At 32.6% G+C, this 17608-nt stretch overlaps 1 protein-coding gene across 4 annotated transcripts in view; it reads right to left on the bottom strand.

Annotated features, from left to right (window-relative positions):
• Positions 1–17608, bottom strand: part of LOC149813410 (phosphatidate cytidylyltransferase family protein) — a 31352-nt gene that overhangs the window by 1300 nt on the left and 12444 nt on the right. For all 4 annotated transcript variants that reach the window (XM_089991770.1, XM_089991771.1, XM_089991772.1 and 1 more), the window contains 4 exons: positions 1720–1906; positions 1537–1602; positions 1159–1247; positions 957–1071 (listed from right to left, as the gene is read on the bottom strand). In XM_089991770.1, coding sequence (XP_089847896.1) covers positions 957–1071; positions 1159–1247; positions 1537–1602; positions 1720–1906 — 457 coding nt within the window. The remainder of the gene's footprint in view (positions 1–956; positions 1072–1158; positions 1248–1536; positions 1603–1719; positions 1907–17608) is intronic.

The raw sequence follows: 17608 nt of genomic DNA, 5'->3' as shown, positions 1-17608 counted from the left end.
GTAAAAATATCAAATTTCACAATGCATGCTTAAATACTAAATTCTATTACTTCATATCAGTGAGAACAAATAGAAAAGAGGGAGGGTAAAATTTTATATATATATATATATATATATATGCAGAGATTACCGGAACCCTTTAGTTAGAACTCCCTTGGGGGAAGTTTGTTTTGACCAAATCTGACCCCATGGATGTGTTCAGCATGGTCAAATTAGTAGGAATCAGACCTTGGATTGAATTTTTTCAACATAAAAATATGATTTTTTGAGGGTAAAAATTTCAGCACATTGTACACCATTGATTTTTTCAACCCTCAGAAAATCCGACATACACATTGCAAAACATGATCCAAGGAACTGTTTCTACTAAACTAAACCTGTAGATCACATCTAGAGTGTTAGATATGCAAAAAATAAATAAATAAATATAAAGTAAAAGAAAATGAAAGTTTTCGCTAGGGGGCTCCTTACCCACGAGGGTAGCAAATGTTATATACATACTTACAAACATATATTATATATAGAGAGAGAGAACCAAGTACCTTTCAGTAGCATGAAGTACAAGAATTTCTTTTTAATGAGAAAATGTCCATAAAATCTGATATCTTATAAATAATAAATTAAGTAGCCAATTGCAGTCTACAAAATATTCAACTGCCACACACTCAACTCTTAGCAAAGATGCTACAGGAAATTTAGGTGGAGATGGAGAGGGAGGATGAACCTTCTTCATCCAACGGTGTATATTTAAAAAAAAAAAGATTATGTGCTGCTATTTGTTATCCATTAGTAGACTTCGCTACACTAGCTTGAAAATGGAATTTCCTTCAGGCAACCAAAAATCTAGTGAAGTTTTGAGATGGCTGAGCCGATCCAAGCTTCAGTATTTCAAGTAAAGCATTTTCATCATGGAACATAATGACTTGTATTTGCTTTGCATCATAACTGTTACTGACCATAGTATCTCCAATTCCAAGACTTAATATTCCTGCAAACGGGGCAAGAGGGCGATTGTTGAATCCAGAAGACAGCCATTTGGGGAGAGCACACCCAAGTAATAGAGAAAAGTGGCTGAAAGAAAATACAAGGTCATATCATAATAGAATACTACTCTCAGGACACCTGGGCAATATAGGGAAGCAAAATGTACTGATATACCTTACAATTAGAATCTCTGAGTCACGATGATCCGTAAAGGCATTCATGAACTTATGTACAAGGTCTCCAAAGGGCCATATTCTCCAAACCTTACAAAATGAATTACATGCAAGAATAAATTTCCCAAATAGTCTTAAAAGATTCAATTCCAAAGCTTTGATAAATACCCAGGATGCATCTGTTGGCTTATTCAGCTTCAAATCCATCAGTTAAATAACTACTATAGATCCACGTTATTAAAACCAAGTTAAACTTGTGAAAAATTATCAGAAATCATTCATATATTTGGCAATGCTAGTTTACAAGACTGCAGAAGACCAAGCAAATATTTATATTAACATGAATGATCAAATAAAAGAGATGTCTTAATTAACTTACTCTGATTATTTCTACAATCAAGAAAACTGCTAATGCTGCACCAAATGACAGGTCTAGAAACTCTGGCTGCAAAGATGAACAAAGTGAATAAATAAAATGTATATTCTATAAAGCTGATTTATTAAGTCATCCTCTTACAAAATAAATTAACAGAAAAAGAAAAAACAAAATTCAAAACATCACCTCCAACAAGAGAGCTGGTACAAACATTAAGACAGCCACAAGATGGTAGTATTTTCGAAGCAAAATCCTCTCGATCATACTGTTCTTTGAAATCTTATAGAAGCGCACAATAGATGAACATGTAATCACAAGCCAATAAATACACAGAAGTACTCGGTTCAGAGACTTGAACACAAAAGCAATGGACCTGCCAAAGCCATGAAGTTTAAGTACAACTAAGCATATCTTCCTGGAGATTTGCAGCACTCAAATTTAACAATACTTAATTAAAGGAATAATGAATTTTTAATCAAAATTCCCACAGAATCAAATTATGAAAAGCAAAACTAAACTCATGCTATTAACAGTTTATAAAGATGCAACCATAATGGTACTCCAAAAATAACAAAAGCAGGCAGATAACATAAGCCAGAGTTTGAGCTACTGCAACTAGACAAGGGCTACCACAGTACAACCTTCTGGGAATGTTTTGAAAGGTTAAAAAAAAAGGAAAGCAGTTTATGCATAACATTATCAGAAAAATAACAAAAATATTCAGGCTGGACAAGTTCATACTTTTGGAACTCCATACAAGTGGAGTGGAGTGGTTAGACCTAGATCAATGGGAGAGGTGGTGTCTGAATCCTCTCTGCTCCACTTGTATGAGCTTGCAAGGATGGGAAAGGGTTTGGGGTAGCTTTACCACCTAGTGTAAATAGGAAATTCGCATGACAGTTCATGTCCAAAGATAACCAAATCGAAGGAACCAGGTGCAATTTTATTGATATCCCTAGCTCTGGACTTTGAAAGGGTTTCCAACTAAGCAAAACGAAACATTGATGACAAATAGATAAGATTCATCTTAGTCTGTGAAAGTTTAGATGGTTCCTTCTCTTTTTTCTTTCAAAATTTCAAAGGATAAGGATGAAAATCAAATCATTATAAAGATCTTTTCTCCTTTTTCTCAAGATAAAATGATCTTTTTCCTTTTTTCTTTAAACAATCATCCGATAAATCAAATTTGTACATATTTCACTGCAATAGAGCATACTATGTCTTGACCGTCAGTCTTGCTAATAGATATCCGACTCATGAAAAACCTCGTGCTGCCTAATTACCAAGGCTTTACTCTTAAATTTCCGTCAATCAAATAAAAAATAGGCTTATAAACCTGGTCCCATTATGAAACTTTTTTCCTTTTATTTTAAATCAAAAAGTCAATGCACTCTCTTTTGAGGTGTCTTTCTATCCCCTTCAGCAATTTCAGAACAATATGGATATCACATATATGATTTGGTTATTTTCATGGTGTCCCACTTATAGGTTGACGCTCTAAGAGCTATTAGGGGAAAAAGGGAAAAAGATTATCTATGTCATACAGACTTTCAATAACAATTCATGATCTAGATGAACTCCAAACTGGATAGAAATTAATGATCATAATATCAAACCATTGGATGCAACCACAAACTGTGAATGTATTACAATTACATGAAATTCACCTGCACTTTATCAAAATTTATTGTTGTTTTTGTTAGATGAAGGCCATCACATGCAACAAGGGCAGTTATGGTATTCAAGTTAGGTTCACATCAGTGGTGGTATATGTGAATTAGTGCTATTATTAAGACGTAACTGGGGACAACAGCCAGGGCAATGTTGTAATTTATTGCAATATTTTGTTTTATTGGTATTCAGCCCTATTAACTCGCATATTAATAAGAGTTATAGGTGCAGACCTTTGACCTAAGAAAGAACACCGAGGGTCAAACAGGGTGTCTTCCTCCTCCTTTCTATGTTTATGCAGGTGCATTTGTTCAGATTTTTATAGCATTAGAGCTAGAAAAAAAAAGTTCATCTTGCACTGATCTCAAGGATCAGATTGCCTAGATCAGGCAACAAGGCTCCTTTCTCCTCTCCTTTAATCTTTCTGCGTCTTCCATTATCTTTTCCTCCTCCTTTCTTCCCTCTATTCCTCACCCTTCTTTACATCTTGTGCATCAACCTTCTATGATCAGGTCATTCTTCTCTCTATTTTTCATTCATAAATCTTGTTATTTCTTCTTTCCTGTTTATTAGCATTCCGCTCAAGATTTCCTGCCGCTTATTACACAAAATCATCTTTCTAAAGCCTCAGAAGCCCAGTCATTAGAGATTGGCTGATGTCAGCTACTAACATCATCTCTTGGGATTGCTGTCATCACTCAGATCAAATGAAGGTACTGCTTGCAGCAGTGGCTCGCATTGACATTAATCTATTGCTTACAACAAAAAGAAAAAAGAATGGGGCATACTACAGATTTACTATTTGGATCTGCTGTATTCTGAATCTGCATCCTGTAATGTTCATATTCCCTCAAGGCATCAACATTAAATTCACTTCATCCAATTACCTCATTTGGATGGGTGGTGCTACCCTATCTCAAGCATATGAAACTTGCAGGTCATATGGATGGAACAATGAGAGCTCCTCCAGAACATGTCATTGAAAAGAAATTGATGCAGAAAACAAGTGCAACTCAGCTTATGATGAATGGCTGTCTCGAGACGGGTTATTGAACTCAACTATGTTAAAAGATATCCTCCCACAAGTTGTGAACCTTCTCAAGAAGCTTAGGATGAGTTGAAGAATTTTTATGCTCAATACTTGCAATCAAATGTGATGCATATGAGGAAACAGTTGTTGGAGACTTGGAGTGCAAGGAGGAAAATCGAAGTGTCTCAAAATGCACCAAAATCAAAGGCATTTCTGCTAAGCTCGCCATGATTTAGCATTCTAAGTTTTGAGAGACCTAGAAGAGGGAGATGAATCATTTGTGACATCTATATATGCTAACTGTCAAGTCATACCCTAGCTTTTTGAGTTACGTCCCATCCATGTTTATCACTTCCTGTGATGATCATGTCGTCCACATAGAGCAGAAGAATAATAATACCTGCGTTAGATTTCTTAATAAACAATGTTGTGTCAGTAAGACAAAATTGAAAATCAAAATCAAGCATAACTTGACTGAATTTATCATACCAAGCCTTTGGGGCGTGTTTAAGTCCATACAAAGCCTTATGTAAGCGAAAAACTTTTTCTTGAGGAATCTTAATGCCAGGTAATGGTTCCATATAGACCTCTTCAGCTAGACTTCCATTTAGAAATGCATTTTTTACATTCATCTGAAATATGGACCACCTCTTGATGAAAGTTAAGGCAATTAAGGTTCTGACTGTTGTTATACGAACAACAAGAGCAAAAGTTTCTTTATAGTCTATTCCATATTCTTGGGAATAGCCTTTGGCAACTAATCGAGCTTTAAATCGTTCAAGAGTGTCGTCACTCTTGGTTTTAACCTTATATACACAACGACATCCTATGGGTTTATTTCCTTGTGGAATACCTTGAATAGTCCACGTATTTGCCTTTTTTAAGGCACTCAATTCTATTGTCATGGCTTCAACCCATTCTGAGTGTTCTTTTACAATATCATAATTAGAAGGTTCTATATAGGAATGTAATAAGGCAATATATGCTTGATACTTTGGCGAAAAAGACTCATAGGATACAAACTTTTCGGGCACTTTTGACACCCTCGATGATCTTCTTGTTTCGGTATAATCCTGAATTTTAGTATATTTTTTTAGAGCACAAGGTTGCTCTAGATTACCTCGTCTGAAGTATTAAATATTTAAATGCAATCTGGATGGGATTCAATACTTATTATATCATTTTGATCTTCTCGATCAATTTTTTTCTTTATTAATCTCTAGAACTAAGTCCAATAAAAAAAATATTCATCAATTTCTCTAGTATTTAATTTCAAAAAAACTTTCATTTTCTAAAAAAGATACATTCTGCGATACATATAGCTTTCTAGTTTTAAGATCAAGGCATCTATAACTTTTTTGGTTGCTAGCATAATCAAGAAATGCACATTGAATGGCACGGGGTGAGAGTTTGTCATTTTTGTTGAAGAAAACAAAACATTTGCAGCCAAATACCCTTTGCCTTGAATAATCTGGAGTTTGTTTGAAAAGGTTTTCAACAGGTGAAATATTGTTTAACAAAGATGATGGCATTCTATTAATGAGATATACTGCGGTTAGGGTAGACTCAGCCCAAAAAAAGTTTGGCACTTGATGTGTAATGAGTAAAGTTCTTATTGTTTCTATAATATGCCTATGTTTTCTTTCTGCTAAACCATTTTGTTGTGGGGTATATGGCATAATCTTTGATGTAAAATACCATGTAAATTCAAATAATCATTAAATTCTTTTGACAGATACTCTCCCCCTGAATCGGTGCCAAAGATGGAGATATCGTTCTTAAATTGATTTTTAATCAGTCTATGAAATATTTGGAAATGTAAAAATACTTTGGATTTATGTTTGAGAAAATAAATCCAAGTATGCCTTGTAAAATCATCTATAAAAATGACATAGCATGAAAAACCTCCTTCTGATAAGACAAGTGCAGGACCCCATACATCTGAAAGTATTAACTCAAGAGGCCTAGAAGCGACAAAATTTCTTTCTTGAAAGGGTAATCTCTTCATTTTTTCAAGAATACATTTTTCACATTTAAATGTCTAAGAATTACAAAAGTTTTCCATATTTGGAAGGAAATGAATCTTGGATATGCTTGGGTGACCAAGTCTCCTGTGCCGTAGATCCAAGTCTATTTTCTAAACATATTCTTGAAAATTTCCAAAAAATTCATGCAACATAGGCCTCCTTCTTTATGGCCTTCCCCAAACAGCTTCCCTGACTGGTGATCCTGCACTCGACAACCACGAGAGGAGAAGGAAACGTTATATCCATGGTTAGATAACTGAGAAACCGACAAGAGATTGAGGTTTAGTTTGAGAATATACCTAATTTGTGGAATATAAAATTCTTTTGAGTTTTGAGAAATTTTTTCAAAATTCCTTATTGCCTCAATTTCTAGTGGTGTTCCATCTGCAGTAAAAACTTTAGACCCGTTTGAGTTATGACATTTCAATAATATTTCAGCATTTAGAGTCATATGAAAGAAAGCACCTGAGTCAAGAAGCCAGAGGTTTACCTGGATCTGAGGTGTTGACTGAAGAGACTGCAACTCCCGTAGATGAGGATGCTCTCTTGAGTATAGGTCTAAGTGCTTCCACCAATTGTGCAAAAGACATACTTCCAATGGAAGGTTCGCTTAATTCTTGTGGTGGTCCGAAGGAGGCAACCTTTTTCTCATAAGGTTTCTTCAATTTTGGACAGTAAGTTTTCACATGTCCAGGTTCACGGCAATAGTAACAAATGATTTTTCTTCTCTCAAAATCATTTTCTTGTTTTTCATCATTTTCCCTTCCATAGTTAAGGGGTTTGTAGGTTCTACCATAGTTTCCTGGTTTTGAGATGGCTAGAACTGAGTCATCATCACTTTTGGAGATTCTACTTTTGAGTCTATTTTCTTTCATACTTAATTCCTCTATCATGTCTTCAATTAAAGGCACTTTTCCCCGATGAAGAAGAATAGACTTACTGGATTCAAATTCTGATCTTAATCCACTAATAAATTGGAAAAAATGCTCTGCATTGATTTGGTTTTGGCGGGGTTCAATATCTTGTGGACAATGCCACTTTGGTTCAAGAAGAGCTAACTATTTCCATAGTTTCGACAAGTCATTGTAGTACTCTCTGATGCTCTTGTCACCTTGAACCATATTTCTAACTTTAATTTGTAAATTGCACACATGTGCGATGTCCTTAAGAGAGTACATTCTCTTAAGATAGTCCCATGCATCATTTGCATGCTCAAATTTTGCAAGACTTGAGCATTTCTATATGTCGACACTGGTAATAAGCCAAGTCATGATCTTGGCATGACTCATCCTCCATTCCTTCCACTTTTTTTCGTAAGTGGAGATGGCCTTGATTCTTTCTACCTCCGTGAGAGGTATTTCTCTTTCCCCTTCATCTTTAGTGAGGATTAGAGTAGGCTTCACATCGGTACCATCTACCAATCCCTATAAGCCTTTTCCCTATATTAAATGCTTCATGATTGAAGCCCATGTAACATAATTAGAATCATTGAGCTTGATGGGCTTAATGGTGACATTATCATTATCATCCATTTTACAATATGAGAAGAAGAAGAAAGAATTGACAAAAGAAGGTAGAGAAAAGAATATTCTACCACAAATGGCGAGTACAAGTATTCCTTCAAGCCTTCTAGCCTCCACACAATCACAACCTCAAAGAAAAATAGCCTTCTTAAAAAAAAAAAACTCCAATGGCATGCTTCCCAATGTACCGAAAGAACGTGATCGATCAAACCAACGACTTTGATACCATGTAAGAAAATGGAATCCACAACCAAACTTCAAATGCTTTTTCACGAATAAACTCTCTCAAGAACCATAAAGGTTCACACACAAAGCAAGCACTCAAGAACCACTAGGGTTCACACACAAAACACTCGAGAGAAATCACAAAAGGAAAAGTGAAGAACAAATTTCATTCATGTGGGATAAAACCCACAGCCAAAAAGATAAAATACAATGGGGTATTACCCCATATTATACATATAAAGTGAGAGCTAGGGAGAGAGGTTGGACTCTCCAACAGCTCTAAATAGAGCCGTTGGAGTGTCTAACGTCTCTTTTAGACTTTGCTTTTTGACCAAAAAAAATATAAAAAGAAACTAAAGTTGAAAACTAACTATCCTATCCTATTGTAACTAAACTGAAAATAAAGATTACATATGATGGGGTATTTACATATGAGATTATCTATGAGATTATAATTTTAACACGAATATCCACAGCCACTTCTCCCTTATCCTTGTCCTTGATTGTTCTATCCTCTACCATGTCCACCGCCATGATTAGACCTATATTTGCTATTAATATCAAACAACACATCATAGATATTCCTATTGTTAAAAAAGGAAGACCCACTAGAATTCATTTATAGGAACATTGCCTCAAAGCTTAATATATATGGTATGAGTACAGAGTCTACAGACTGCTAGCAGTTCAGACTTATAACGAAGCACTTGTATCTCTCAAATTTGTCAACATCACTAACAAGTTGCTTTAGCAAAACAAGCTATTTGCCTACTAGTTTAATCCTTGCAATTCAGAAATACTTTTGACTTCTCAGAGTGCTCATCTGAGGTGCAATGTGCATCATGCTAGATTGAGATTCTTGTCCAAAGAAATTTTTCAGTTCCTAGAACACATTAAAAGCAGGCCTACACAAGGGACAAAATATCCTCACTAAGAGTGGAATTAAATTATCCTATTAGTATCTGATCCATAACTAACCATTTTTTTAAGCCAGAATGGACCCCAAGAGTTTCACCTTATTTCCATCTTTCACTTATTGTCTGATGATAGATAAACTCTTGTGGTGGAGGGTGTTAAGTTGTATATATATATATATATATATATATATAATGATGTAATAGGTAAATACCCATTAGGGGTATTTTTAGTCATCTTGTAACAGGTTGTGCCCATTAGGGGCACATTAGTACTTTTACTTTATTTTGTTTTTTTTTCTTCTTTTTGTTTTTATAGGGACTATTTGTGTAATATCGCGTATTTTTTATGATTTTGAAAATTAATAAATACGATTTTTAAATTATATATTTCATTAAATTGATAAAATCATGAAAAAATATATTAATTTATAGGTGATGTCAGTTGGGTCTGGGCGTGGCCCAGAGGCCACTAACAAGACCTAGTTGAGTTAATTATGATTTGAGAGATTTTTCATTTTTAACCTTTAAATTCAAGCGAAAATTGAGTTAAATTCAGGTATGAACATCGTTAGATCTGCCTTGGAATACTGATTGCATTAGCAGCTTGTTTTTCCAAAATTTGATTACGGTTGGCTCAAAAATTACATTTTTCAAAAATGACTTGCCTCTATTTTTTAATTTTTCTGGTTTGAATCAGACTGAATCTACTCTATTTGATCCAAGTTAATATGGATTTGGACCCAGTCCACGATCTATATTGACTAGGATCTTGTACAAGTAGGATCCATATGGATTTGGATATGAATTTGGATCTTAAATCTAGATCTTCATCTGAAATCCATCCATGATCAATTTAAAACTTTAAAATCAACTTCAAATTTAAATTGGATGAGTCCATGGAGTCTTCTAGAGGGGGTCACACCCTCTGGAATATTCTTTAGAATATTAAATTAATAAATAAAACAATTAAATAACTTTTAATTAATTAAAATTATCTAGAATAGGTAGAGTTCTATATTAAGTAGAACTCTACTCGCTAAGGCCATCTAGAGAGGACGTCACCCCTTCTAGATTAAGATAAATGAAATAAAAAAAAAGTAAAATAAAATATGAAAAACCAATATATAAGGGGTTGGTCTCTCCCTCTCTCTAGAGAGAGAGAGAGAGTGAGATAGAAAAAAAAGGGAAAACCAAAAATTGTGTGAGTAGAGAAGAAAAGAAAAGAAAAGAAGCAAAGAAAAGAGAAAGAAAAAAGAAAGGAAGGAGAAGAAGAAGAAAACAAACTTTTTCTCATTCATCGATTTTTCTGATCTTTTTCCGCTTTCGATCAAAGGTACGAGTTTTTCTCTAAGTTCTTATGGGAAGAAATAGGTATAAATCTGATTTTATGTATACATATTAGAAGAAAAATGAAATCTAATTTTATATATATATACATAATGTCAAATATATATATATATATATATATATATATATATATATATATATGCAGATTTATTCTTTTAAGAAGGATGATTTCCATTATGCATCGAAATTTTGAATTATACCAGTCGATTTCTTGAATTCATGTATCTGAACATGTATATGATAATTCAGGTTCAGATTTGATGAATTTTCATCCAAATTAGGCAAGTCGATTTTTTATTTCATGGCTTATGCATAGCAAAATATACATATGGATGCAAATAATCAGATTTAGCCATTTTTATTGTTCATGCCACGGAATATGTATATGTTTTTGTACATGTTTAGATTTTTGTTCATGCAAGAAGGCACATGTATTTAGGTTCATTGGTTTTATTAAATCGCATCTAAAAATATGCATGAAATCTTAGATTGTCGGTTTTCTTTTTATTGGCCATACATGCTGAATATATATATATATAGTCCTGTCGACCCTCTTTATTATATAGCTGAATTTGTACAGTCCATGTGTGATGAATTTTTTTTAGCATGTTCTGAAAATATCATCTGGTTTAGATTTGTTTTTGCTCATGTATATATATATATATATATATATATATATATATATATATTCAGATCTGATAATCTCGTGACATGCATATACCTGAATGGGTTTTACTGTTTCAGATTTACATAAGTTGCATATACATATATCTGAAATTAGACATCTGATAAATATATGTTTTGATTCAGATCTATTACACTTTTGAACATGCAGATCTGGTCCAGATCTGCCAAGTTTCATGAATATGCAAATCTGCCAAGTTTCATTGTGCGCAAATCTGATCAGATCTGCCACGTTTTATATGTAAGCAAATCTGATCAAATCTGTCGAGTTTCATAAGTATGCAAATCTGATCAGACCTACTGAGTTTACAAACATGCAGACCTGGTCAGATTCGCTAAGTTTAGGTGCACGGATGTGGATTAGGTCTATCAAGTCTATGTATTAGGCAGATCTAGTCCAGATCTGCCGAATATATGATTATTTGATTTGTGATTTAGGTTTGTCCAGTAAAATGCTCATGCATCTGAATGCATTATTCCATTTAATGTTGGTCAAATTACATGTTCATGCATTTGTAAAATAACTATATGTTTCAACTTTATTTGTTGTGCATGTTATACACATAGTTTCTGGTGGTCTGGCCGACCCATGTACATGATTACGATCATGTACATGGATCAGCCAGCATGTTAGAAATGTGTATCTTTCGACATTGGTCGACTCATGTACACGAATTTGGTCATGTACATGGATCAACCCCAATTGTTGGCTTGATAAAAATTCTGCATAGTTGTTTGTGTACATGAGTTCGGTCATGTACATGTTTAAGATTGATGTATGTATTCTTAATGTGATGATATATAAACATGATTTTGATTTGATCGACTTGCAATTGTGCATGTCATACGCATGAATCTGAAATTTATTTTATATTTGTATAACTATAATCATATGCATATTTGATTGTTTAATGTATTCTTCAAGCATCTATTCGCATGCGTATGCATTTGGTTTCATGCGCATTCATTTTGTGTGTTTGAATATGCATTGTAAACATGTTTTCAAACAATGAATGTGTTACATGTTCACTGAAATTTTACAAAAATACATAAATCACTTTTGAGATGTGTTGGTGGTTAGATATGAACCACTACGAGCCGTGTAGGCCAGGAGCATATGTTGCTCCAACTATTGTTGATTTTATTTATACATTGCAAAATTTATTTCTGAAAATTTAATGGTTTTCCAAAATTAATTGCATTGTTAAATTGTGTGTGCCAGGGCCCGAAATTGATTTTGCATGTTGAACAAAACAGTTCTTCTATAAAGAACTTGAAATTATTTGAAAAGGTAAAAGAGACCAAATAGTGAAATTAATTTCTTTCTTGATGTCTCTTATACAGTGTGGAAATCTTAGATGGCGGTTATGAGGGACCGTAAGGATACTAAAATTCCGTATGCATTGTGCCCATGAACTCGATATAGTGGTTCACCTCTCGGGCACTGTTTTAGAGAGATTTCAACCACTTTGCTTGGGGGGGGTGTTCACTCAACTCTAGTTATTGGTATACCAAAAAAGTGGCGTCAGTGGATGTTGATTTTTATGATATCCCGGCATTAGATGTTGATTTCTAATGTTCCGATGGATGGTGTTGATTCCTAATATTGGCCGAGGAACAAGTCTGGAACCCAGTAATAAAATACAAATTGTGTGTTAAGCTACAATTGAGAATCTAACTTGAACTTCAAGAATTTGTGCTCGTTTTGAGTATTCGCAGGTTTAAGAAAAAATGAAAAATAAACTTATATGCATTTAATAAGGACATGCATGTAAGAGCAACTCTAATAAATAACTTAATAAGTTATTCATGCATGTGCATTTAATCATGCATATTTATTGTTTAACATTAGTTCATGCATTTATGCATACTTGGTTTTGCATAATATTTGTTTCTGCATGATATGTGGTTGAATGTTTGAATGATAAAGTAGTCGTGGTAAGTTGTTAATTGTGATATTCCTCTTAAATTTATGCATGAATATGTTTATGCTATTTTCTTTACAGTTTGGATTTTTAGAGGAATTCGTATAAAGAACTTTGGTTCTTACCCGTTTTCTTAAAATTGTTTTACAGGCACGGATGCTCAGTGATGCCCCAACTAACTCGTTGAAGACTGTGAGCCTTGTGACTGGCTTTTGGGTTTTGACAGAATGACTCATTTGTGATATAGACGATTTTTTATCTTAGTATATTTTAACAGTTGATATAAATAAATAAAGTTTGACTTATTCTTCATTTGATTCAGTGCACCGTTTGGTTTATGGTTTGATATATTAAATCTGTCAAGCCCCAGATATATGGGTGAGTTTCTACAATTGTTTTAAAATAAAATCCACTATTTTTACAAGGGTCAGAATTTGGTCAAAGACCAAATATGTTGTTGGGTTCTTTTTGGACTAATCATCATAGAGTTGTCTAGTCAATAGAGCTATTAGAACAGTCCAACAACTTTATTTGAAACTACTGCTTGTGTATAAATAGGGGTGAAGCCCCTTGTTGTTCTCTAATGCTCTTCTAAAGTATTCTAACTCATTTTATGAGTATATTATGAATAAAATGTTATTTATTTTTAATATTGCTTTTATGTCTTAATACATGGTATTGCCCTTAGTGGTTGTGTGTATTGCCTATATTGGCACCTTGTATTGTCCCATGGTAGACTTGTGCATGTGCACTTTGTGTTTATGCTATTGTCCGCCCTTTGAGGCTCTTGTTTTGTTTTTCTGCATATTCCATTACATGGTATCCGGGTGAGGGATTCTTGATCTTGGTATCTTGTCCGAGTTTATTCTTTAAAAAGAAAATTGGGATTGATATATAGCTTGGACTCGAGGCTCGCGTATTTTGGTATGTATCTCTTATTTAATCTTTAAAAGGTATTTATGATATGTTTTTCAAAATTTATTTAAAACATTATGGTTATTTCTTGGGTATGTAAAATGTGTTTTGAAATTAGAGTTTTTATGAAATGTTGTTTAATGAAATATTATGTTAATGGCGCTTTAACTCATACATAGTCTATTCTTAAGCTCATTATGGTAAGTCCTCCATGTTATTATTTTTAATACAAAAATATATAATTGTATGCTCTCGGGTACGTAAGTGTTCATTTAATATATATATATATATATATATATATTTATTTATTTATTTATTTATTTATTTTGGGTTTGTTAACACCATTATGATTATTGGTGACTTTATGCACATGTCAAAGCATGTTTTTTTTAATTCTATGCGGTGCTTTTATTGAGATGTGTTCCTTAAGAATTTTTAAATTCGTGCATGTTTTATATCTTGAGTGATCATGATTTTAAGTTCATGGATATTTTGTATGCTCTCATGAGATTGCTCTATTGGTATATCATCTTCATATTTATGTGTCATGGATATATGTCTATGCATGTTTTTATGTCAAATTAATGATTATGTGTCATTTAAAAATTGTTTTTGGTATTTTTGGTTGAAAAATTAGATGTGTTCTCAAATTAAATTGAAATTGGAGTTTTTTCTTAAAATCTCTTTTTACATGAGTTATTGTTTTATTCACTCTTGCGTAAGCATGATAATTCAAAATATATTTTGGATATTTTAGTATCTTATGTGAAATCATGGTGTTCCTATGGATATCTTATGTAATCATTTGTATCTTTTGTATAGGATATGTGACTTTAAAGTTATTAGATTATTGCATATACATGAATTTTGATGTCTTTGTAAGTATCCATGATTAGTTGTACTTGTGTACATTCTTGGTTTTCTATATGGTTCCTTTAGAATCTCTATAAGTGTTTTGGCCCTTTTCATGTTATATGTCATTGTTGTCTCACAATGGCTCTTGGTTTTTAATCTACATTAAAATATTTCTCTATGTAGCTTTTTATATTGGTCATGCTCATTGTTATTGATGTGATCTTGATTGCCTTTGCTTACACAAGGTTTATGAAAAATTATCAATTGACATCTTGTTTACATAAGATTACTCTATATTTGATCTACCTTTATTGCTTTTGATTTGAAACTTTTTTTTTTCAAATCGGTTCTTTGATATGAACTCGCTTATTTGAAAATTGATTTCCGTAAGCCCATATCGCCTTTTATGGCATTTGATTTGTCCATCACAGAATTGTACATGATGCATCATTTATTTTTGGGCTTGTTGTTATTGAGTCAAGGTTAGTCGCTGAGGTGAGTTATGTGTGCACCTTATGTCATCTTATCAGTCTAGATTCCGAAGGATTATGAGTGACATGTCACTTATCTTGGGTTTGATTGATAGTTGATTGGCCTTTAGATCCATGTTAGCTTTGATTGAACCAAATATGCTTGTTGGGGTGAGTTGTGTGCACCTCATTTTTTGTCAGTTTAAAATGTTGGCTTATAGTTTGGCTCTAATTGACGGTTGTTTAATCTTTGATTTTATGAGTGTGTTATATCACTCATTTGTTTATTTGGACATTATTATTATGTTGGATGCTTACAATTATGTTTATTTGTGATGACTATCTACTTTTGAAACTATGGTGTTTCGAAAGATTGTTAAAATTGATATATTTATTCTTCTGGGTGACATTAGTTTATTTTCATTACAAGCTCTTTTACTTCATGTATTTTCTCCTCTTATTTCTCTTATTTAAGTGTCATTTTATATAGACAAAAGATGTTTTTCAATGTGGTGAGTTATGTGTACCCATTGGTTATTCACACTTTTTGTGTGTTTGTTTAACCCATAAGTGGCATTATAATTGTGCTCTTATCCTAGTAGCTGATACACTTGAATTTTGAGTGTCATTTTATGTAGATAAGAGATGTTTTTCAATGTGGCGAGTTATCTGCATCCATTGGTTATTCACATTTTTTTTTTGTAGCTCATAAGTGGCATTGTGATTGTGCTCTTGTTCTAGTAGCTAATACACTTAATTTTGAGGTTTGGAGGTCTAGTGAGGCGATTGCTTGTAGTGGTCAAATTATTGTTGAGGGTTGCAAAATATCACTTCTTGATATTTATGGGATTTTAAATCTTTTCGTATTTTTTGCAAATTGGTATTGATTTTCAAATAGCATTCCCTTTGTTATGTAGGATTTTTAATCTCTCCATGAAATTTCTAAACTTTTATTACTTGTTATTCCTTGCATGAAAAAATGTTTATTGATAAAATTTCATGCATTTTATTGATAACATATATATATATATATATATATATATGTTTTAAAGATTGTTACTTGGTCCTTTGGACTTAAACTCATTCTAGATTGTGTGAGTGAATTCTAATGTGTTGTGATTTATGAGATTGCTCTCATTCATTACTATGTGCATTAAAAAAATTGCATATATACATGTTTCATATTGATTATCTTGTTCACATTGTTGTATGCATAAATTTAATTAACTCCTCTTTTCTTGAGGGTTCTTTTTTGAAGTGTTATACCTTATACACATGTTTTTAGTATAAATTGATGATTTGTTTCATTTGAAATATTTTTTCTAAAAATTTGGGATATTATTAATGCATGATTGTTTATTTCTTGATAATTTATATGTTCTTTAGTGATTAAATTTTCTTATGATCAATGTTTATGTTTTCTTAAAAAATATGTTGATTTTGGGTTTATGATTGTCTAAATTTGTTTTCATAAAATTTCTCTTTGAGGTATGCTCCTCTTATCTTTCTCAATGATTGTCTAATGTTTCTAGAATTATTGCTTAAGGTGCATATCTTACTCATTTTTTAAAATTGTGTAGTTTATAGTACCTTTATATTTTGTTGGGAACTTAACCATCCTCATTCCATATATATATATATATATATACTTTAATCTGTGTTATTCTTGTTCAAAATATATTTTGAAACAATTTACATAACTATTTTTTAAATATTGTGTTAGCACATTTTCTTTCAAAACTATTTAGTTAGGAACCTTTGTTTTTGTTCTCTCTGCACGTTCTTAAAGATGATATAGGTTGAGAAAAAAAATTGTTTTTGATGCATCATTTAATGAAGATGAAGATAGTCGATGAAAGCATTTGGTGAAGATTATCAATAAAGACTTGTATTTAATAAAGACTTTTGAAGACTTCTACTTTATTAATACCTTCGAGAACTTGTATTTTCAAACTTTCAGTTATCACACTGTGAGTTTGAGGGAGAGTGTTAAGTTATACATATGTATATTTATTTATATATGTTTTGTATGTATTCACACACACACATATATATATATATGTGTGTATTTATAATGATGTAATACGTAACTACCTATTAAGGGTATTTTGGTCATTTCAGTCCTTGTAATAGGTTGTACCCGTTAGGAGCACATTAGTACTTTTACTTTATTTTGTTTTTTTTTCTTTTCTATTTTTATAGGGACTATTTAGTCAAAGATCAAATAGAGTTGTTGGTTTTTTTTTTTTAACTAATTAACATAGAGTTGACTAGTCAATATAGCAGTTGGAAGTCCAACAACTTTATTTGAGACTACCTCTTGTGTATAAAGAGGGGTGAACCGCCCCCTTGTTCTCTAATGCTCTTCTAAAGCATTCTAACTCATTTTATGAGTATATTATGAATAAAATGTTATTTATTTTTAATCTTACTTTTGTGCCTTAATACATGTATTGTCCTCTAAGTAACAGGGACTCGACAAAGCA

This window comes from Nuphar pumila, chromosome 16 (genome assembly GCF_984573655.1).
Source record: "Nuphar pumila chromosome 16, dmNupPumi1.hap1.1, whole genome shotgun sequence".
Lineage (NCBI taxonomy): Eukaryota > Viridiplantae > Streptophyta > Magnoliopsida > Nymphaeales > Nymphaeaceae > Nuphar > Nuphar pumila.
The sequence above is the reverse complement of the archived record's forward strand: the minus strand, read 5'-3'. Positions and strand labels throughout refer to the sequence as shown.